The sequence below is a fragment of the Tinamus guttatus genome, unplaced genomic scaffold (genome assembly GCF_059628265.1).
Source record: "Tinamus guttatus ecotype Peru unplaced genomic scaffold, ASM5962826v1 Tinamus_guttatus_pri_ptg000223l, whole genome shotgun sequence".
NCBI classification, from domain to species: Eukaryota; Metazoa; Chordata; class Aves; order Tinamiformes; family Tinamidae; genus Tinamus; species Tinamus guttatus.
Window position 1 is genome coordinate 1,254,260 of NW_028288757.1, and position 22,125 is coordinate 1,276,384.

The 22,125-nt window shown below is 50.1% G+C and overlaps 3 protein-coding genes across 4 annotated transcripts; 2 read left to right on the forward strand and 1 right to left on the reverse strand.

The window, feature by feature from the left end:
• The first annotated feature begins 776 nt into the window (after positions 1–776).
• On the forward strand, positions 777–1,490 carry TMEM119 (transmembrane protein 119). Its single transcript, XM_088525140.1, has one exon. The coding sequence runs from the start codon at positions 777–779 to the stop codon at positions 1,488–1,490; it is 714 nt and encodes a 237-aa protein (XP_088381266.1).
• Positions 1,491–4,008: 2,518 nt separating this feature from the next.
• Positions 4,009–6,048, reverse strand: ISCU (iron-sulfur cluster assembly enzyme). Its single transcript, XM_088525073.1, has 5 exons — positions 5,936–6,048; positions 5,731–5,844; positions 5,389–5,499; positions 4,635–4,713; positions 4,009–4,265 (listed from the first exon to the last, which is right to left on the reverse strand). Exons 1-5 carry the CDS (start codon positions 6,026–6,028, stop codon positions 4,168–4,170), a joined length of 495 nt encoding a protein of 164 aa, XP_088381199.1. The 5' UTR covers positions 6,029–6,048; the 3' UTR covers positions 4,009–4,167.
• A 461-nt stretch (positions 6,049–6,509) lies between these two features.
• On the forward strand, positions 6,510–21,728 carry SART3 (spliceosome associated factor 3, U4/U6 recycling protein). Of its 2 annotated transcripts, none has more exons than XM_088525074.1 (19): positions 6,510–6,971; positions 7,787–7,913; positions 8,337–8,441; positions 8,847–9,031; positions 9,716–9,821; positions 10,556–10,680; positions 11,192–11,347; positions 12,337–12,475; positions 12,905–13,012; positions 13,376–13,453; positions 13,689–13,747; positions 14,836–14,945; positions 15,219–15,331; positions 15,715–15,791; positions 16,188–16,356; positions 17,067–17,518; positions 18,184–18,336; positions 19,383–19,570; positions 20,696–21,728. In XM_088525074.1, the coding sequence occupies exons 1-19, from the start codon at positions 6,780–6,782 to the stop codon at positions 20,874–20,876; spliced, it is 2,823 nt and encodes a 940-aa protein (XP_088381200.1). In that variant the 5' UTR covers positions 6,510–6,779; the 3' UTR covers positions 20,877–21,728. The 2 variants fall into 2 exon arrangements, with proteins under 2 accessions (XP_088381200.1, XP_088381201.1); XM_088525075.1 differs by having other exon boundaries at positions 17,070–17,518.
• Positions 21,729–22,125: the final 397 nt, after the last annotated feature.

The following is a 22,125-nucleotide window of genomic DNA, read 5'->3' on the forward strand; positions in this document are numbered from 1 at the left end:
CACAGAGGGACGGAGGGGCCTCCGGCCTTCCCGCCGCTCCGCAGTTTCCGAGCTCGGGTTAATGCGAACCAGACTCCGCAGCGGGGGGAGAGGAGGGAAGCGGGATCTGGGGGACTCCGGGGCGCAGGGAAGGGGCTCGGAGCCCAGCACCGGCGTGGGGAGAAGCCGTTTGGGCCCTCGTGTGAAACGTCCCGGTTGGGAGCAACACGGGATCATTCCGTGGCGGCCGGAGCGGGACGCGGCGGCCTCCCCCTTCCATCGCCTCTGCCGCGCGGGCGGCTATTTTTAGCCGCGCCGGAGCTTGGAATCATCCACACAGGGAATAACGGCCGGGAAAAACCGTTAGGGATGAGGGGATGGCAGGAGGGCCGGGCTTGCTGCCCCAAGTCAAACTTTCCATGGCGAAACCCTCCGTTTCCAGGAATTTAGCGGCCGTTGGGGCCGCGTTGCTGGCGGCTGCCCTCGGTGTGGGCCTGGGGTGTGTAACGAACCCCTTCCAAGAGGGGGGTTTCTCCTTGGTTGTTCCCATGGTTGTTCCCATGTGTGACGAGCCCCTTCCCAACGGTTCTTCCATGTGTGAGGAGCCCCTTCCCAAGGGTTGTTCCCATGTGTGACGAGCCCCTTCTCAAGGGTTCTTCCCATGTGTGACGAGCTCCTTCCCAGGGGTTGTTCCCATGCATGACGAGCCCCTTCCCAAGGGGTCGTTCCCAACGGGTATTCCCAAAGCCGACCCTTTTCCTGCTCCTTCCAGAGGAAGGCGGCCCGGCGCAGGGAGGATGTCGCTTCGGGAGCCGCTCAGCCTCCTGCTGCTGCTGGTGGCAGCGGCGGCGGCGGCGGCCATGGGGCCGGCGCTGGGTGACAACGGCGGCAGCGGGGACGGCGACGAGGCGCCCGGCTCCCCCGCGGGCCCCACGGCCACCGTGACGACGACGGCGGCGCAGAGCGAGGCCCCGGGGACGCCCGGCGAGGCGGCGGGCGGCCTGGCGGCCTTCCTGCGCGAGTACCTGCTGCTGGCGGCCGTGGCGGGCTCGCTGGCGCTCGTGCTGCTCCTCATGGCGTGCGCGGCGCTGCTGCTGCGCCGCCGGCACAAGGCGGCCGCCTACTACCCGGCCTCCTTCCCCGCCAAGAAGTACGTGGACGAGCGCGACAAGGCGGGCGGCGCGCGCGGCTTCGGGGAGCTGCCCGAGGCGGCGCCGGGCCCGCGCGAGGAGCAGGGCCCCGGGCTGCTGCGGCGGGACATCCTGGCGGCCGCGCAGAGCCTGCGCCCGCCCGGCGCCCGCCACGACGCCAAGGCCGCCGCTGGGGACGCCAAGGCCGCTGGTGGTGACACCAAGGCCACTGGTGGCGACGCCAAGGCTGCTGCTGGCGACCATGACGATGCTGGCGCCGCTGCTGGTGATCGCGGTGATGCCGACGCCAACACTGAGATGGCGCCGGCGGCCAATGAAGGGGCCATGGAGGGCGGCGATGGCCGCGCCGGGCTTGACTAGCGGCGTCTTTTTCCCCCGTTTTCGCCGAAATCCCGTTCCCATAGGGATGTTTTGGAAATCTGTGAGGGAAACCCGTGTCTCGGCTGCCTTTCCTTCTGCTCCTGCGGAGCCGGGTGGACATTTTGCCCTCACGATGCCGCCTGCAGCGGGGAGCGCATTGCCCATGCAAGACCCCCCATGCCCCCAGCAGCCCCCTTGCAAACACCATTTTTAAAAATAATCATCAGCCTCCTGCCAAATAAAGGACTTTGGGATGAGGAATTTTGTCCCCTGGAGCAGGGGGGTGAGGGGCCAGCCCTGGGGTGGGTTTGTGTCCCCACTCCCCCCACGGCCCGGATATATGTGATGTCCTGCAGGATTTCACCAGCCCTCCCGCAGCCTCAGGGCATCTGTCAGGGAAAAAACACGTAAAAAGAAGGGAAAAGCAGAGGGAGGCTTCGCCGGGCTCGTGGAGGGCAGGAGGGAGGAGGCCTTGGTGCCTTGGGATCGGCAGAGCACCCGTCCGGCCGCCGCGTCGGCACCGGGGCTCTCCCCGACGCCCCCGGCTGCTCTCCGGCAATTAATAAAGACGCTTCCCATGCAAATTCCCTCTCGTTTGCATTTCCGCGGCGGTGCAAAGCCGCAGCCCCGGCGCGCTGCTCTGCGACGCGGCCAGCGAAACGTTTCGCTTCGGGAACCGACCCGGAGCTTCTTCCTGTTTCTGCTGCTCCCCCCGCACCGCCCGCCGCGGCCCCGGTTCGCTCCGCGCTTTATCGGCCCGGCCCCGCTTTTGCAAAGGTTATTTTTGCTAGTGAAACCCCAGGGGCCGGCCATGGTTATCTCTTGCAAAATCGGCGCCCGGATGAGCGCGTTCTGAGAAACACATCGCGAGCAGGGCTGCAACCGCAGCCTCCGCGCAGAGCAGGGCCGCGGCCGCGCTCGGCGTCGTAGAGGGGCTGCCACGAGCGGCCTCCGAGCTGCTTTGCATGGGTGGGCGTTAATTAAACGATAAAAAAGGGAGCTGTGGGCAGAGGTTTGGGAATGAGCCACTTATAAATAAGCGAATGGGCTTTAATGCAAGGATGAACAACTCCAGGTAGGAAAACAAAAGCAACGTTTGTTGGGTTTGAGTATTTGTTTCTATTTGAAATCTATGAGAGCTCTTTTCAAATGCGCTCTGTTTTGGAAAGCTATGGAAACGCTTCCCAGAAAACGGGAGTCGGTGCAAGGGCCGGGAGCGCAGGGCCAGGAGCCGTGCCAGGCCCCTGTGCATTGCTCCATATTCCAGCGCTCCCGACGCCGCTTCCCAACCCCTGTGCTGGCCACAGCCGGGTTCATGAGCAAACACCTCACCCAAGAGGGCCGGTAACGGTGGAAAATCAAAGCTCAAGTTGTTGAAACGAGCAGAGAGGAAGCGAGTGCTGCTGCCAGGATGTGCAAGCAGCGCTGCTGGCAACGTGGGCAGAGCCTGAGGGAGCAGGACACACTATTTCAAGGTGAAATACAACCGTGTGGGCACCCCATGAGCAGCATCAACAGTGTCTCTCTGGCCGTGGAAACCCCCCCATGTGACCCCCTCAGCTTTCCCATTTTGCCCCATTTTTAAGGTTTTTCCTTCCATAAATGAAGAGAAGCCATTGGCGGAGCTCGTGCAGGCCCTGGGCTGTCAGACACCGCAACAAAAATAATCTCCTGGGCCAGCTAAGGGGGTTCCGCTTTCTGCTGAGATGTGGGGAAAGGCAGCACCCGCCGCCAGCGCGGAAGGGAAGGACGGAGGGGGACAGGCAGTAGCACAGGGAGGTGACACCTTCTGCACACACTCAATTCGGAAACTGCTGTCAATGCAACCGAATCCAGGACAATTCAAAGGGCACACGGAGCTGCTTTAATTGGTAGCTGTTAACTGAGTGTTACCCCAGGGAAACATCACCCCCAACGCTGCCACCTCAGAGCGCAGCTCTGGGGAAGAGGCAGCTCTGCTCCCACCTCCACAACGCGGCACTTTGGGGCTTGTCCTGCTGTTGGGGCAGGACGGAGCCTTCAGGAAGGGCATTTGCTCCTTTCTGGGTGCACGGGCTCCGCGTGGGTGGCAGCTGCTGCAGCATTCGTGCATTTTCACTGCCCTCTAGCGCCCGTCCCTGCCTCCCCTGGCAGGAATGTCACAGAGAGGAGGGACAGAGACCAGGAGAGGGAGCAGGTCCCAGGCTGCGAAATGAAACCCTGGGCACAGCTGTGGTTTGCAGACACATGAACTGCTCTGCATTCGTACACTGCATTGATACATGAATTGACCTGCAGTTCTTACATAAACATGAAGACCAAGGCAACATTTCCCATTAAACTCTGCAAAACATTAGGTAGAACTATCAAAACATCTTCCAAAGGTGCAGCCATTCCAGCACTGGAACATCCGGATTTTCACTTCTGAGAGAAGCCACTAAAGTTCTTTGCAGTTAAGCAGTCTCCTTCACCCAAACATTTCAAAAAAAAAAATAGTCAGGACAGGATACAGGCTGCTCAAATACCCACATTCCAGTCACTTAAGCACTACCAGAGTGTCTTAACACACACGGAACGGTGACACATTGTGCGTGAGATGTGCGTATCTTACAGCTTCATTGAGTAGTGCACAGGATCTAATAGCTAGAGGAATTGCACTGCAAAATTAAGAGCAATGAGAACAAGCTCTACAGTCCGTTCAGGCATTGGTTGTCGTCTTCTCTGACTCTTCTTTCTTTGGATCCTGCTTCAACTTGTAATCAGCCAAGGCAGCTTTGATTGCATCTTCAGCCAACACTACAAAGGAAACAAAACCAAGTGGTACATGAACGTTTCAGAGACGGCATGAAAAGGCTTTTAGAACAGAATACACAGTATGAGCAGCAGTGGTAGCATAAGAGTTTGAGAACAGAGTCAGTATTTTAGAAGTAAAAAGCCAGAACTCAAACATCTTATTATCACTTATCTTCTGACCTACACAGAATCCAAAAGATGATAAAGATGTGGAAACTCTTAATGCTACTCCAAAGCCTGAATACAAGGGGCCTTCTCTTTCAGGCCACCCTTGGTCATTCCACGCACAGGTATTTTATTTGGGTAATAACATTTGGAAGCACCTGTGTCATTAACAGAAGCCTTATTCATACACTTTAGTCCTTTACTTACTAGAGCAGTGCAGTTTGACTGGAGGAAGGCAGAGTTCTTTAGCGATGTCTGTGTTCCTGATTTTCAAAGCTTCATCAACCTGAAAAACACAGCTCACACGAGGTCACTGGTGAGCTCATGTACAACACAGGCTCCGAACACATTCGGCAGAATATTAGTATAAACCTAATGGAATTGGCATGGCAGAATCCCTTACGTGCCCCTGGCAGCACAGGATGCTGGACAACACGCTAAGGCAACAAAGCCCCTCAGTGTCTACCCCATCTCCCTCTGTGCCTGCCATGCAACAAGTTTAAGGAACATCTTAAGTTGAGTAGTAGCATCAATTAATCAAAACACGCCAGTGTTAGGGACTGAGTAGGACTGTAAGGAGCTGTTCCAAGTGTCTTTACGTTTTCTCACAATATGGAAACACAAGCTTGGTTAAACTTGCACAAAAAGGAGACAAGAAATCTGAAAACATTGTTAGTTTTTTTCTCTCAGATGCCACAATCAACATGTGTTTCCCTGCTGCATAACCCACAAAGCGCTTCCCTGCGGATCAGCACAGGTTCCTGGAAGCGACAGCTCCGGCCCCAGGAGCCAGGTCGCTGCAGGGCCAAAGTTCTCAGTCGCTGCTTTCCAAGCTACGGCGCCACACAGCACAATCCGTACACGGCGCTTCCTGGGCCTCTGCTCCCTACTCGTCCCCACGGGGAGAAGCCTGGGAACTTCGGACACTCGTGGCGTTGCCAGCTCCGCAGGGACCTCTTACCGTTTTTCCTTTGACCCACTCGGTCGCCAGCGAGCTGGACGCGATGGCCGAGCCGCAGCCGAACGTCTTGAAGCGGGCGTCGATGATCTTCCCGTTCTCGTCCACTTCCACCTGCGGGAGCGGCAGCGTCTGGCCAAGAGTCCCCAAAACACCCTTGGGAGCAGGGTGGGGGGTCGGGAAGCACCTGGCTACGTCCCCGCGGGTGGGGACAAGGCCCTGGGGAGGGAAAAGGGGGACCAGGGCGCGGAGTGGGGGGGACAGAGCAGGCCAGGCCACAGCCGCGGTGCCCCAAGGCCACACGTGAGTGCGGGGTGACCCTCGCTCAATGACACCCCCGGTTACCTGCAGCTTCATGACGTCGCCACAGGCGGGGGCGCCCACCAGGCCGGTGCCCACGTTCTTGGCGTTGCGGTCCAGCGAGCCCACGTTGCGCGGGTTCTCGTAGTGATCCACGACCTGCGCGGGGCCGCCGCGTCACCAACGGCCGCGGCGCCACCAACGGCCGGCCGCGCCCGCCCGGCCCGACCCGCCGCCCCGGCCCCCTCACCTTCTTGTGGTAGCCCAGCCCCAGCCTCGCCGCCGCCTCACGGCGCCCGGGCCGCAGCAGCAGCGCGGCCCCCGCCGCCCGCAGCGCCGCCATCTTGGAGTGCGGGGGCGGGCCCCGCCGCGCCGCCCTTTTATAGGCTGCGAAGGGGGCGGGGCCTCGGCGGCCGCCCCGGGCGGCCGGTCCCGTTACCGGCGCGGCGGCCGCCCCGCGCGCGGGGGTTCCGGGGGAGCCTCGTGTTTGTGCCCCCTGCCCGGCGGCGCTGCGCCCGCTCCCGGGCTTTGGGTGTTTGCTCGGCGGTTACGCGCCCGCCGCTTCCCCCGGTGCCCTTTGCTCCGTCGCGCTGCCGCGTCGCTGCTCTTGGCCGCGCTTTTGGCTCGTCCCGCGTTCCGGCCTCGCAGGGCCGCGTGCTGGAGGCAGATAGCGCCGTTATCTGCCTCGGGGCAGCCCCGCGTTCGGCGAAGGCACCTCGAGACAGCGAGCGCGGAGGGCTTTTCCTCAAGGGCTCTATCGCTGAGATGCGTAATTAATAAAGCTCTGATTCTGGCAATTAGCATAACTTTTCTGGATGTTTTTTTATCATTTTTTATGCGTGGCATAGCGGACTCTGGCGGGCGGGGCCACCGCACGTGCGGCGCGCCGCTGCCACACTCAACATGGCGGCGTCCGCCCGCTCCGGACCTTCTCTGAGGCCCCCTGCCCGCCAAGCCCCGGGGTGGCCGCTGCGATGCCTGCGGCGCGCAGGAGGCCGCAAGACGGGCGGCAGCGCGGGGCGGCGGGTCCGGCGCGGCGCGGGCAGCCCCGGCGGCTGGCGGAGCGGCGCTAGCTGCGAAGGGAGCTGCATAAGATGGCGGCGGCGGGAGCCGAGGCGGCCGCAGCGGTGGCTGAGGAGGAGGAGCAGCAGAAGCAGAAGCGGTTGCTCGAGGGCGACCCCGAGTCGGGGGGCGACTCGGATGATGAGGGAGACTCGGACTCGTCGGGCGACGGCGAGGACGAGGAGAAGGAGAACGAGGCCGAGATCCAGCGGCTGGAGGAGCAGGTGAGGCCCGCGGCAGCGCGTGGGGAGGGGGCGGCGGGACCGCCCCGGGCCCGGCCGGGCCGCGGCTCCCGGGGCCGCCGGGGAAGCGGCGGGGCCTTGAGCCGCCTGCGCTCCGCGTTTCCTTGCGGGCTGTAAGCGCCGAAATACCTGTAGTGATGCTCAAAGCCGCGGGGGTCCCGCGTAGCTGGCGCTGACGTTGTGCAGGTGGGAACGTGCGGGGTCTGCAGTGTGTGTGTGCGGGGAGATTTTCTCTTTTTTCCATTTTGTTTCTGGGGTATTCTTTCAAAAAATCTGCGAGCAAAAGCCCTGGCGAGTGAATGAACAGCTTCATTCATCGGAAACGCGCTTCCGGCTCTGCGTTTGTTTTGTTTTGGCTATCGAGGAAACAGAAAACGCGTTGAAAACGCTTCTTGCTGGCGCGAGCTCCCCGCTCAGCGCGTGCTCGGGGTGAGGAGGGTGAAATCGGCGGCGTTTGGGCGCGCGCTGCCCCGTTTCCCCCGGGAAGTGACACCTCGGGGCGGGTTTCGCAGCAGGAGCCCCGCGCTCCCGACCTCAGCGGCTGCCCCGCTCAGCAGCAGCTCTTAGCGCTGAAAGATTTAAAGATTTGTTTAACTTGGCAGCGTTTCTTAAGGAATTTTGTGACCTGAAAGCATCTTGCAAACGGTAGTGAGGTTTGGCACTGCCCGGTGCAGGAAAATGCGTTTTGTGTCTCCTGAGTAAACAGTTGGTGATCATCCGTTCAGCTGTTTTTTTGACTTGTACAGATCTGTCACTTAACAGTGCTTGAAAAAGTCTTTATTTATTTATTTTTTAAGCTTTCTATCAATGCTTTTGACTACAACTGTCACTTGGACCTGATAAAACTGCTCCGCCAGGAGGGAGAGCTGGTAAAGCTCAGAAGAGCCCGTCAGAAGATGAGTGAACTCTTCCCGCTCACTGAAGGTACAGAAGCCTATGCTATTTACATGTCATCTGCATGAAAGGACCTTGTTTCCGTAGCAAAATAATGTGTTTGTCAGATCTTGATACTTGTTTTTCATGGTGCTTTCAGGAAAGATGCATCTCTTTGTGCTCCTTTAGTTACTGGCACCACACTGATCCTCTGCCCGAGGTCTTGCTAAGTCACTGTTTGCAACTTCTGTTCTCTCTAAATACAAACATACTTGTTTAGTACCCAGCTGGAAATGACTTTTCATCGAAATTACCCAGGAGCAGTTGTGGAGGCCAGACTTGCTCTCCTCTCCCCCTTCCCTCCTTCCATCTTTTTAAGGAGCCTGTTTTGAAGCATAATAGAACTATTCAGCAAGTGGATTTAATGTAATATTTCTGCGTGGTGGTGATTCATTCTGAACCTCTTGCTTTCAGAGATTTGGCTGGACTGGCTGAAGGATGAGATAAAAATGGCTTCTGAAAGCTCCGAGCGGGAAAAAGTTTATGAGCTATTTGAGAGAGCTGTGAAGGACTACATCTGTAAGTGTTGATGTACCCCACAAAACCCAGGGTTGCGTTCGGATTATGGATTTCTTTTTCCAGGAAGGTGTTATCCTTTTGTCCTTTTGTTATTCCTGCTATCATGCAGAAATTGGATCAAAACTATTAGTGTGAAATGGTCCTTTTTTTTTCTGTAGCATAGGAATTAAAGGCTGTTAAAAGACAGAACTTGTTTTGTACCACTGCGGTGTTGATGCTGATACAAGTGCGCAGAATATACTTTTTTTTTTTTCCCCCTCTATTGCATGATAAGGACAATTCATATAACTTGCTCTGCTTGTATACTGTGAACGATAGGTGTTGAGGAAACAGCTTTTATTTTCTTTTTCCTCCCCTCCCTTTTTGACGGGGATGGAGTTACCCGTTTCTCGCACGTTCTCCCAGGTCCGGAAATCTGGCTGGAATACGCGCAGTACTCGATCGGAGGCATCGGGCAGGAGGGCGGCGTGGAGCGCGTGCGCGCCGTGTTCGAGCGTGCGCTCACGGCCGTGGGGCTGCACGTGACCAAGGGCACGGCGCTGTGGGAGGCGTACCGCGAGTTCGAGAACGCCATCCTGGAGACGGCCCAGGTAGGTGGCCCCACAAGTGCCACAACAACCCCAGGTACCCCCGTTATTAAGCACAGTGATGTTCTTGCCATGCAGTGTTTAGCCGTGTGCTCTACAAATAAAAACATGATAATTATCTTCCCACTTCAGATTGGAATTCATTCGTTATTTCCCCCTTGTCAGGGCTTTGTGGTTATAATATACTGCAAGTTTGAAGTGTACCAAAAATGCAAGGTGGCCAGAATATCAGTATTGCGGTTTGTAGACAGTTTACCACGTGAGATGTGGGAGTTAACTGGTCACTAATGGAGCTCTTAAAAAAGAGTAGCTGGAGAACACCTTTTCTGTCTTTCATAAATGGAAAGAAAGTTGGGGAGTCTTAAATTACTTGTGCATCAGATTTATTGGAAACGCGCCTGGCAGCCCGTGGGTTTTTGGAGTGGCACGCTCACGTGCCATGTCTCGGGGTCGTTATTTCCCCATGTATGTGTCAGCTTTCAGTAAGGACCGCTTTGTGCATTCATCCAGCTCTGAATGTGGCAGCTTCCAGGTTTGAGCTTTTACGCTCGTCACCCGGGCTGCCGGTTTGCTCCGTAAGGATCAAGCCGGCAGTCGGAGCCCGGTTCTCTGCCGTATCAGCAGTCTCCCAGCGTGTTCGTCCGCCGGAGTCGCGGGCGGTGGTGACATTTTGCTCTTGTTTTGCAGCCGGCCCCGGGCAGCGTTCCGTTGCCCGAGCAGCAGCAGATGCTCTGCAGCCAGCTCGAGAAGATCCACACGCTGTTCCGGCGCCAGCTGGGCATCCCGCTCCTGGGTAAGGGCCTGCGTGCTCGGAGCACGACAGGGACACGCTGCCTGGAGGCAGTGTTAGCTGTTGCTCTTCTCTTGTTGCAGCTCTAGTGTTTATATGGTTTATTCAGTGAGATTTGCCTGTCTTGAGGGTCTCCTGAACAACTCTCGAGTCCCTCTTGTGCAGAAATAATTCTTGTTCATTGAAACTTGCTCCCTTAGCCCTTGGAATGCTTGTGTCAGTGTGCTTTTCAGTATATAATTTGAAGTCATCTGAGCTTCCTAGGGTACAAGTGATTAGCATGAAACAAGACTATTAAGAATGAGGAATTCCACTGTAAAGATCATCAAGAACTGTGATTGGTGGCTAATAAATACTGTCAGCTGGATTATTAGAATCCTGCCACATCAGGTTCATATTTTAAATTTCCTGCCTCCCTTTTCTTGCTTCTTTGCATGCTTACAGGAGAAAGTTAAGCAGAACTCTTTGGCTTCATTTATATATTGTAAGAATTTGGGTCAGTCTCTTTCTTTAAAGTGCTAGGAGTCTTGCCCCTCTGTTTTTTCCAAATCAAGCCATCATTTTAAAACTAATTTGTCCCTAGTTTGCTTTAGAATGCCCTTTAGGCATGCAGTAGTGAGAGAGTTAAGATAAGCAAATGTAAGCAGAAATGTGCATGTGTGTTAGCTTCAAGCATAGGTTGAATTCTGATTGCCTAGTCCAGTGAACATGTTAGTGATGGGGTTTCATATTAATAGATATGGAAGCTTCATATGCTGAATATGAGGAATGGTCAGAAGATCCAATACCAGAAACAATAATAAAGAACTACAAAAAGGCTCTGCAGCAACTGGAGAAGTATAAACCGTATGAAGAGGCACTGGTAACTGTTATTTCTACCCTCTTTTAAGACCAAGAGATAATGAGTTGCTTTGGCATGATTTTGTCTCTAGTAGTGGAGGTAAAGTAGCTCTCTGAGTATTGCTAAGTGAACCTTAATTGTGAGCAGTGTGCAAGAAACTTAACAATCGTGTACTGGAGACTGTAGAAACAGGATCATCTATTTACTGTGCTGGGTCAGCCAAAACTAAGGTACAAATTTTAGTTCTGTGGCTGTTTCTTCAGAACTTGATGTATGTCCCGGGCTTGGAGAAATAAGTAGGGATCTGAATCTGACTTTAGAACCAGAATGGTGTTCAGAGATTTCTGAAAATCAAAAGCTGGAAATCTTTGAAAATCTAAACAGAAACCTTTGAGACTATTGATGTTTAGGGGCCAGGCTCTTGTTTGCAACTTTGCATGAGACCTCTTTGCAAGATGAATGAGGGTTGAATTGCTTGAATCGTGCTTTGTTTGGAAGATGTTTATTTTCTGTATCCCTGTTTGCCTTATAGCTGAGTGCTGAAACACCAAAGCTGGCAGAATATCAAGCCTATATTGATTTTGAAATGAAAGCAGGTGATCCAGCTCGCATTCAGTTGATCTATGAGAGGGCTTTGGCGGAGAACTGCCTTGTGCCAGATCTTTGGGCACGCTACAATCAGTATTTGGTAAGGAGGAAAGAAAAAAAAAAAGTGTTTGTGAATTTATTTTCCCATTTTTAATCTTAGTGATTGGTAAATGACCATCAAGTTCTACCTCAGTCCTTCTCCTTAGTTTTTAAATTCCCAAGAAGCTGGTAGCCAGATAACCTGTTGGTTATATCAAGGCAATTTCCAGTTTTACCTCTTATTCCTTCCCGTTTTATCAGTGATGTACCTGTTGATAAGGGAACATTTGTTTGCTTTTTCATCCCATTTGGGCTACCTGGCCAGGAACTCTTCAGGAGGGACCAGCCAAACTGAAAGGCCTGGGCTTTTTCTCTGGTAGAGGCATCTGAGGATGTCCCTCCTGGTCATTCCACTTCTGTAGGAAAAGTGGTTCTTCGTCCGTGAATTGTTAGGGAACCTTCCTGGCACAAATAAACTGTTGGAAATGTTTAAGGGTTATGCATGGACAGAATTTGAGGGTATTAAGAGCTCAATGTAACTTGGTACAAGAGACTTAGGTCAAGTTGCTCCATCATTATCTCTTATTATCTCAGCAGCCTGAGACAGCAGGTTGCAGGTGGAACAAGCAGCCTGTTCCCTTGAATAGTCTGTGCACCCTGCTGCTTGGATCCTGCCCTCCCCTCTGAGCATTTGAAGAGCTGGGAATTTACCTTGTGTATTTACTATATACATGTCTCGTTGCTTGAAAATCGGGTGTAAAACCAAGCACTTTAGTGCTGTGGGCTTCAGTGTGGCGTGCAGTTACACCCCCACACACCTCCTGAGCCTGCCCATCCTATTTGGAGTGAGTTCACTGGGGTTTTAGGAATATAGCTTTGAAAATACCCCTCTTGTCTTACCCATTTTCATCTTACATTTGAGGAGTTATGGGGTTTGTGGTGTTTTTTTGTTTGTTTTAAGATGCCAGCTCTTTGTAGGCTAGTATTTGTCTCAGGTGGGCTCTCCTGAGTACTGAGCTTGAACTGAATTCTGTTATTTATTCATTTCAGGACCGGCAGCTGAAGGTGAAGGAGCTGGTGTTATCCGCTCACGACCGTGCCGTGAGGAACTGCCCCTGGACAGTCGGCCTGTGGATTCGGTATCTCTTGGCAATGGAAAGGCACAGCGTTGATCACAGCACAGTTTCTGGTAAAGGAGGACTGCTTCAGCAGAGCTTTCCACAATGTGAAATGGCTTTGTGAACTTTTAGTAAGGTTGTGCGTGTGACAAATAGTGACCTGGCTGATACTGATGCAATTCCTTGTAATCCTTATGCAGCAGTGTTAAAGCTGCTGAAGTTTACAGCAGCATGTTTCTAGAGCAAAGCTGCTTATGTGCAGTAGTTTCCCTTCTGAACATCTTGTTTTAACTTTGCTTGAGCATTACTGAATCAACCTTTTACACAAAATCCTCCATGCAGTAAATTGATTTAGGAAGGGAGTCTGTTGTCTTGTCTTTCTGGAGTAAAAGCTTTCTGTGGTTTTCTTCCTCCATACTGTAGTGACCTGTCACACATCCACACTTGCAACTTTTGCTGATAATTGAAAAGCAAATACAGGTTTGTCTCTTCTCTTGCAGAAGTTTTTGAAAAGGCTCTGAACGCAGGTTTTATTCAGGCAACGGACTATGTGGAAATCTGGCAGGCCTATCTTGATTACTTAAGAAGAAGGGTGGATTTTACACAAGGTGTGTATCCTGTGTGACTAAATACTCGAGCTGTTTTCTGGGTATCTCTTTGAAACAGTGCTAATACTTTTTCAGTACTTAAAAGTCATCTTTGTCTCTCACAAAAGTTACTTTTGGACAGTTAGTGCCTATAAAATGTGCTGACTTGTTTTAAAGCAGTTGTTGATTGAGAGAATAGATGTTGCAGTCACAACAATGCCTGGTTTGTGCGTTAGGCATTGAAGGTTTTGTTATCCACATAGAGTTTTACTGAAGTATTTTTGTTTCTTCACAATGTAATTATCTTATATGTTAGTGGAGAAGCTGTATTGGATCAGAGAGGAAAATCATTATTTTTAATATCTTTGTCACCTCTTTCTCAAGACTCAAGTAAAGAACTGGAAGAGCTGAGGTCTGCATTTGCACGTGCTGTGGAGTATTTGAAACAGGAAGTAGAAGAGCGTAAGTTAAAGCATCCACTATGTATTTCTTTCTTTTTTTTTTCCCTTGTGCAAGTGATTTTCTTTTAACTATAAATGCACGTGGAGAGTTAGTTTTATTCAATTCCTTTAAAGTGTTTGAGACTTGCAGATGAAACATTTTTAGCTTATCTTCAATGTAGAACTTGCTTGTCTAATAAATAATTTATTTCCAAATCCATTCACAAAGAATACTTCTCTTTTTTTTTTATCCAAAGGTTTCAGTGAGAGTGGGGATCCATCCTGCACCATCATGCAAAACTGGGCGAGAGTTGAGGTGATGTTTCTCTCTGCTACATTTAAATTGTTAGTCCAGAGGAGATGTATGTTTTTAAACATTCTTAGCACAGGAAGCATGTAGTCCTTATTCTGTGTTAATTTTCCTTTTGTCTCTGTAACTTCATTTTTATGCATCTGACCTGATCAAGCACAGCCTTGAATGTAGTTTCTGCCTCAAAGCACAGCAGAAAGATCAGAAACACAGAAAAGAACCAGCGTTGTGCCCAAGAAGGTCCTGAGGACCAGGCTGGTGCCTGTCACTGCTGTGGCTGCAGTGCAGGATAGACAGGTCTGAGGGACTGGTGACCCTCAGCTGAGGGCTGGTGACCAGGCCAGCCTCAGTGCCCTGGGATGAACACTGAACAAGGCAGTAAACTTCACTGAACCCTGACCAATTCCCTGTTGTCTCTGCTAATAGTTTTGAAGTGGTGCTAGTGTCCTCTGGGGAGGCTAATACACTTAATGCTCTCCCTGGGTGAGAGCAGACATTCCTTTTCCTTCTTCTGCCACACACACACACGTGAGTTTGGATAACTAGTGACACTTGTGTGCGGCGATTTCTCTGGGCATAATGAGTGGAATGGCTTGCTAAAACCTTGGATACTGTAGTCACTGCGACTAAATATAGGTCTGCATCTGAATTTGTCATCTTCCACTTTCTGTGCGCTTAGTGGAGAGGGAAGGAGGTGCTTCTAGGTGTGATTCAGCTTGTGCTAAAGCAGTTCTATGAAGTCAGCTGTGTAGTGTGGTGTCCATGTATCTCTAAAGTTAGATCAGATTAATTCCACTTGGATGTCTTGAATTCCCCCTGCCCAGATTGAAGAGGCTTAGAGTAATAATAGAGGAAATGCAGTATTTATTTAGACTGCGCTGAAACACAAAACTAGTTCTCAGGAGTAGATGCCTTCAGGGATAACAATAAATAGAAAAGTTCAGAAATGATTATCTCCAACTTTGTATAACCAAAATGAAATGTATCTTGGAACCAGAGAAAAGGACTGATACAACAGCTGAGCAGGGAAGAGTTACGCTTAGTAACAAGCACTATATGCTTGGTTTCTATGATTCTAAAATGCTGTTTTTCAGGCCCGCTTATGTAACAACATGCAGAAGGCCAGAGAACTTTGGGACAACATCATGACTAAAGGGAATGCCAAATATGCCAATATGTGGCTGGAATATTACAACCTTGAAAGGTAAGAGCTTCTTTGAATGGAAGAGTTAATTAGATCCTTTAGTTTCATCACTTTGTGGCAAGAGGTACAATTAGCATTGATATACCATAAGAGTTTATAAAGCATTTTTGAGATTCTTAGAGCTGCTCTACCCTATCTCTGAAATATTCCAACAAAGCGTAGCGTGCGTTAGCTGGGCAAGAGGGAGCAGCAGTTGTGTGGCCTGTGGTCATCTCTGTTCCATGATGGTGAGAGGGAGGATGGGCTCTTCCTGCTGTGATTTCCCCGCTGCAGGGCTCATGGTGACACTCAGCACTGTCGGAAGGCCTTGCATCGAGCTGTGCAGTGCACAAGTGACTACCCGGAGCACGTCTGCGAGGTGCTGCTCACCCTGGAGAGGATAGAAGGTAACAGCAAGTTTCCTGCTTGTCATTTTCCCAAGCCTAGTTAGCATACAATGGTACTGAGTGAATTTTTGATGCAGTTTGTTTCCATCTTTATACTTGCAAGAAGAGTCCTTCCTTCTGACTGCCGGAGTGTGCAGAAACAGTTCTTTTATTTCTGTCTGGTCTGGAGCCTGCCAAAATATGAAAGGCATGGAAAAAATCAGTGAAGCTTTGTATCACAAATGAGAGGGTTTTTGCTCAACTTGGCTTTAGGAGGCTACTGGTTATGTTAGAGTTTTCATGTAACGGGTAATATTAAAATAAAGATGTGTAAACTCGTTTTTTGAGAATTGTATTTTCAAAATATGTAAGAGCTAAATATGAGGGTTTTCTTTGTCCTTTAGGAACACTGGAAGACTGGGATGCAGCTGTTCAAAAAACAGAGAACAGATTAGCTCGAGTTAATGAACAAAGAGCAAAGGTCAGAACTTTCTGTGAACTATGTAAGCAATTAATAGGAAATGCTTCTTTTAGTATCATCTTTGTTTGAATGTCACATTTCTAATGTGAGTTCCCATGGATGAGCCTGTACTGTCTGTATTCTTCAAAACTATTGTTTTTTAAATTAAAAGTGTGGTTAGTGTCTACCAGTGTTGCTCATTTCTTTCACCTTTTGACACGTGGATGGATACCACAATGGCTTGAGTATTCTAAGCGGGCTATAAGAACAAATAACAGAGGTACTCTTTAAATGATAATCCTGTTAGTGCTGTACTTTGTTGTAGGATGAGAGTTTAGGAGAAAAATCTCTAGGTTCTGCACCTCTAGAAAATACTGTGTTAGCATCTCCTAAATATATAATTGTGCATATTTATAGGCTGCTGAGAAAGAAGCTGCTTTGGCAAAGCTGGAGGAGGAGAAAGCTGAGCAACGAAAGCAGTCTCGGGCTGAGAAAAAAGCTTCCAAAAAGGCAAAGAAAAACCGGCCTGGAGATAAGCGCAAAGCAGAGGATGATGATGAGGGAGAATGGGGGCAAGAAGAGGAAGGTAAAAAACTTAAGATTTCATCCTCTGGCCACAGGATTCCTGTTTTTCTTTCTCTTCAGTTAGAGGTCAATGGGGAAGAGGTATCATTATTATGTTGAGAGTTGCTCTGTTTTCAGGGTCCTAGGAGACCTTCATTCCATGTGGAGAAAGACTGTTTTTATCAGTTGTAGTGAAATGAAAGCAAGATTATATGTTTATAATAAATTTTAGAGGTTTTTTTTTTTTAAAAGAATTTTTTCTTCATTTATCACTTGTGCTTTCAGTAAAAAATGTTTCCACTGATGCACAGGCATGAATCTAAGTTGGGTTATGCAGTATTGCAACAGTTTCTTGGAGGGTGGCAAGAGAAAACTTCGAATAAATTGCCACCCTGGGAGTTTTGAAAATCTGTAGTTGCTTTGGAGGAAAAAAAAATGTTACTTCCCATTCGGCAAATAAGTAACTTTAGCAGGTCATTATAACTGAATGGGAAGTGGAAAAATATCCGTGTGGACTTATTCTAAATCCCTTCTGATTGGGTCAAGTAATCTTGTTCTTTGTTATTGGAAGACGGAGGGAAGTGTTTATGTCCTGTCTTTAAGACCTTTCATTGTCCTTGTTTTCACGTGCAGTTTTCAAAGCTACAGTGTTAATGGAGGACAGCTTATTTATTTATTAAGAGGGAGAAACGGTCTAATTTTTCTAGTAAGGCTTTTGATTTCATTAACCAGCAGAGCAACCCAGCAAGAGACATAGGGGGGATGGGGACGTTTTACCTGCCGAGGAAGAAATGGAGGTAGAAACTGACCTGTTTGGAAGGAGCGCGCCCGAAAAGCCCGATCAGCCCCCAAACCCGAAGGAAAAGGCGTCCACCAGTCGCAAAGATATTCCCAAAGTTCTCCACGACAGCAGCAAGGACAACGTCACGGTGTTTGTCAGCAACCTGTCCTACAGCATGGCAGAGCCGCAGCTGAAGCTGCGGGGGCTCTTCGAGGGCTGCGGGGAGGTGGCAGAAGTGCGGCCCGTGTTCAGCAACAAGGGGACGTTCCGGGGCTACTGCTACGTGGAATTCAAGGAGGAAAAATCAGCCCTCCAGGCCCTCGGGTTGGATCGCAAAGTCGTGGAGGGAAGACCCATGTTTGTTTCTCCGTGTATTGACAAGAACAAGAATCCAGACTTCAAGGTACAATTCTCTCTTATTATTCTTCCTAGAAATGCGTTGAACAGCGGGACTGCTTAGAAAAACTAGCAGAATATGTTACCTCCCCAGGGCTTGCATCTGAGAATTCATATCTTGCTACTTTGGAATGGTATCTGTTAAACCTCAGCAGGAAATTAGTGTTTTCACGAGTTCCTCTTTATTATATTTTCTTGCTATAAACTAGGTTGATACTAGCAGGTATCTCTGACTAAACCAACCTTGGCGAGTTGTTAGTGATGTGGGTACTGCTAATAAGCAGTTATTATAGATCCACTGGGGCTCGTTAATGATGCGTACAAGATACAAGTGATACAGCTTGTGTGTTTATAGTTTTCTGCATTATTGGATTATTGTACAGAGAAAAGGTAAGTGCTTGGTGACAGCTGAGCAAGAAAGCACATGAGCAGTGGCTGTTCTCTCCACGAAGCAGGCAGTGGTGCAGAAACTTCTCAGTTTGGAGAACTATTTGCCATTCCTTGGAAGTTCTCGTTTTTGGGGGGAAAGTTAGTTATACAAATACCTTCCAAGATACTACCCATCAGTTTATTTTGCACAAATACGTAGTGATGGAAGACGGAGATTTAGGAAGTGTAATAATGAGAAATTTCTCACTTGATAGGGCATTAATAGCCTTTTCATTTCTGCAGGTGTTCAGATATAGCACTACACTGGAGAAACACAAACTGTTTATATCTGGTTTGCCATTTTCTTGCACTAAGGAAGAGCTGGAAGATGTGTGTAAAGCACATGGGAATGTGAAAGACATCAGGTTGGTCACCAACCGAGCTGGAAAACCCAAGGTAAGCATCCCTAGTGCACTGTTAACTTTAAGAAAACCTTCCAAGAGGCACTTCTTGTTCAGGTCTCATTTGCTTTTAAAACACAAGTCTTTGTAAGCCAAGCTCACAAGTAGTTTGCCAACCTGACTTTGCATTTAAACTTGCAGAAATTCATAGGTTTATACAGTGTAGTGTGACTTTGTGACAACAAATGAGAGACAAGGGGCAGGAAAAGGGGCATTTTTTTTTCCCCTTGAATGTTTCTTTTAACTTTAATCAGAAGAATGTATGGTATAAATGGGGTGAAGAGAAAAATGTTTGCAGCAGTTTCAGCATAATAAGTGGAGACATAATATTAAATCTGCAAAGAATATTTGTTTTCTAAAATAACTGTCTTCTTAGTGTTCACGTGCTAAAGTGATTCCCTTCCTCCCTATCTTCAGTTTCTTGCTGCGGTTGTTCATAGCACCTGCTGCAGTCATGAATTTGCTAGTGAGAATTAGCCACCTTTCTGGGGCTTATTTCCATCCTGCAATAAGTAGGTGCTTGTTAAATAAGACATTCAAAGCCAGCTGCTGTGCTGTGGAAGCCCTCTGTGTCCCTCCAGCCTGTGTGTTAGGCTCTTCTACCAGGCTTCATTCTGGTCGTATGCACGTAAATTAATTTTTATTGTTCTCTCTAGCTCCTGGGGATACCTAAAATAGCTTCTATTTATACATATCTTGTAATGACTGGTCTTGGGTGTACCCCAGGTCTTGCAGCACAGACTCCCAGCATGATTTGAGTGGGGATTCTGCTTAAACTATGAATAAATGCACTTTAAATGAATGTGTTGCATAAGACCTGATGTGCCTGTGCCGTCCTGGGAAGCCGGATAATCCAAACAGCCCGGCTTTGGGGGTCGAGTGTCACTCGGAGGAGCAACAAAAGTAGGACTGGGAGATGATGCTTCTGCTTTAGCAAACTCATTGGAGCTGTTGGCAGATGCTGGGGAGTTGCCTTTTTATCTGCTTTGCTGGAAATAAGGGCCTGGGCGTCCCCTCGGCAGCTGTTCCCTGTTTCCTCAGGGCCTGGCCTACGTGGAATACGAAAACGAAGCGCAGGCCTCGCAGGCCGTGCTCAAGCTGGACGGCCTGAGCATTAAGGAGCACGTCATCAAGGTGGCCATCAGCAACCCGCCCCTGCGGAGGCAGCCGGACAAGGCGGACGCCGGCCGCGCCGCCCCCTTCGCCGCCCCGCGCCAGCTTTACGGAGCGTGAGTGTCCCGAGGCTCGGAAAGCGAGCGCCGGCTTTCCGACCTGCCGAACTGTGGGGATTTCTTGTAGGGTGTGAATGTTTCGCCGATCCCCAGTGCTAAGATTTGGGGGTTGTCGCAAATCTGCTTCTCTCCTTTTACAAGAATGATGTAGAGTTTGGTAGTAACTAGAATCGTAGAATCATAGAATGCCCAGGGTTGGAAGGGACCTCTAGAGATCATCTAGTCCAACCCCCTGCACACGCAGGGTCACCTAGAGCACGTGGCACAGGACTGCATGCAAGTGGGTTTTGAAGATCTCCAGAGAAGGAGACTCCACAACCTCTCTGGGCAGCCTGTTCCAGGGCTCTGGCACCCTCACTGTTGAGAAATTTTTCCTTAAGTTCCTGTGGAATTTTTGGTGCTTCAGTTTCCGGCCATTTCCTCTAGTCCTATCAGTGGCCACCACTGAAAAGAGGCCAGCACCATCCTCTGAACTCCCTCCCTTGTGGTACTTCTAGACACTGCTCAGGTCCCCTCTCAGCCTTCTCTTCTCCAGCTGAACAGGCCCAGCTCCCTCAGCCTCTCCTCATAGGGCAGATGTTCCAGGCCCCTGATCATCCTTGTGGCCCTGCGCTGGACTCTCTCCAGCAGCTCCACATCCCTCTTGTGCTGTGGAGCCCAGAACTGGACACAATACTCCAGATGTGGCCTCAGCAGGGCTGAGCAGAGGGGCAGGAGCACCCACAGCTGGGCGTCCTGTGAGCTGCTGCCAGCACCTCGGTGCTCGTGGCTGTTCCCCATCCTCCAGCTCTGCAGAACTGCTCCCTGTGAGCACTGGGGCTGCTCTCCCATCCCCGAGGGCTCCCTGCGCCCGGGTGGGTTGGTGCTGGCATCGCCCTGTGTGTCCTGTGGAAAAACAGGCAGCTTTGGTCAGCGGGGACTGTCGGGCAGTTGTTTTCCACCGGGGTAGGTGTAGGGTTTCCGAGGGCATCAGTTAGAAGCTTTGTGCTCTGCTTATTACTGAAGCAAATGAGAAGAATGAGTGTCCCTGTTGGTGAACAAAGTGCTTGTTGTTTCCCTGCACTTAAACAATCTGGCCAAAGAGAACTGGAATCTCTTTAACCGGGACTTGTCGCCCTGCAGGCGCGGCAAGGGAAGGACGCAGCTCTCCATGATGCCCCGCGCGTTGCAGCGCCAGAACCAGCCCGTGGCAAAGGCTGAGAACGGGATGGTCCAGAATTCACCAGCAGCTTCATCCGAGCCCCCCGAGGAGCCCAGGAAGATGTCCAACGCCGACTTTGCCAGGATGCTACTGAAGGAGTGAGCAAACGGGCTGCAAGCAGCTGGGCTGGTAAAATGTGAAATGCCTTTTTGGAAGCCATGTTGTGTCCTTACTTGTGCTAGCAAGGGGAGAGCGCCAGTCACAATCATGTATAAATACAGTTCCGGACTACTACATTCATGGAGATCAGTGTAGAATGGTACAAATCCCTTTTTTTTTTTTTTTTTCCTCTGTTTCTAAGAGCAAAGAGTTATACTATGTTCCGGTAAAATGGCTTTAAATGATCCCTCATATTGAGGGTAATGAGGGAGGAAGTATTTCCTTTACAGGGTGGATGTCACACGGGACTTTACAAATACTTCATGAATATTTTTCTTTCATTAAAGAATGAGATGCTACGTGAAAGCCTAGTGAGGAGCTCGCTGCGCTGGTCGGAAGTTCAGATTGTGATTGAAGTCCTTCTCTCTGACAACAAACACGTTTCCTTTTTACACACCCACCTTTCCATTACAAAATGGCAAATGCTAGTAACTTCACCACAATGGCCTATTTTAGTATTGGGAGAGTTTCTATACCTGTGTGTGTATATGTGTAGATACACACATATACACACATATCTATGTGTTCAGTTAACGTCCTGTTCGAGTTGACCTGTTTTTTATATTGTGTATTTGTAAATGACATTCAAACGATTATTTTTAAGTGTCATGAGCTACTACTAGCTGCAGAGTTCTGTTTCCCATGAGAGCTGTACATGCTGTTGCTGAGGACCATTTTTTGTTTTGGGTTGCTAGCCAGCTCCGTGTCTTCGCAGGTGGTTTCTGTATGGTTTTGTACAAATGTGCAGTGCAAGCTGAAGTTTCTTGGTTTATTAAACTCCAGTTCTCAAAGGTTTTCTATAAATACTGTTGCTTTTGTTTAAATGTGGGTGACTGAATTGCACTTATCCTATGGCAGCTGGGTGATACTGATGTACCTCCCCTCTCAGGTGCACTGAGATCAGTTCAATGTTTAAGTACCTCATTCCCTTTAGTGTGAATATCCTGAAACCACTTTAGCAATCACCCTGGTGACTTAAAATAGTCTAGTGCACGAGCCTGCGTAGAAATAGTGTTGCTTCTCCGGCTGGAAGCGCTGCTATCCCGGGAAGCCAGCGCGGTGGGAGCTAGCATGAGGGGAAACAGGGCCAAGGCTGCTGCAAACAAATCCCATTTCCAGGGTTTGTGCTGCTGCTGGGGCTGTGCTTGGACATGAAGGCGCTGGCAGGGCAGCTCTGGCCGAGGCGCGTGCG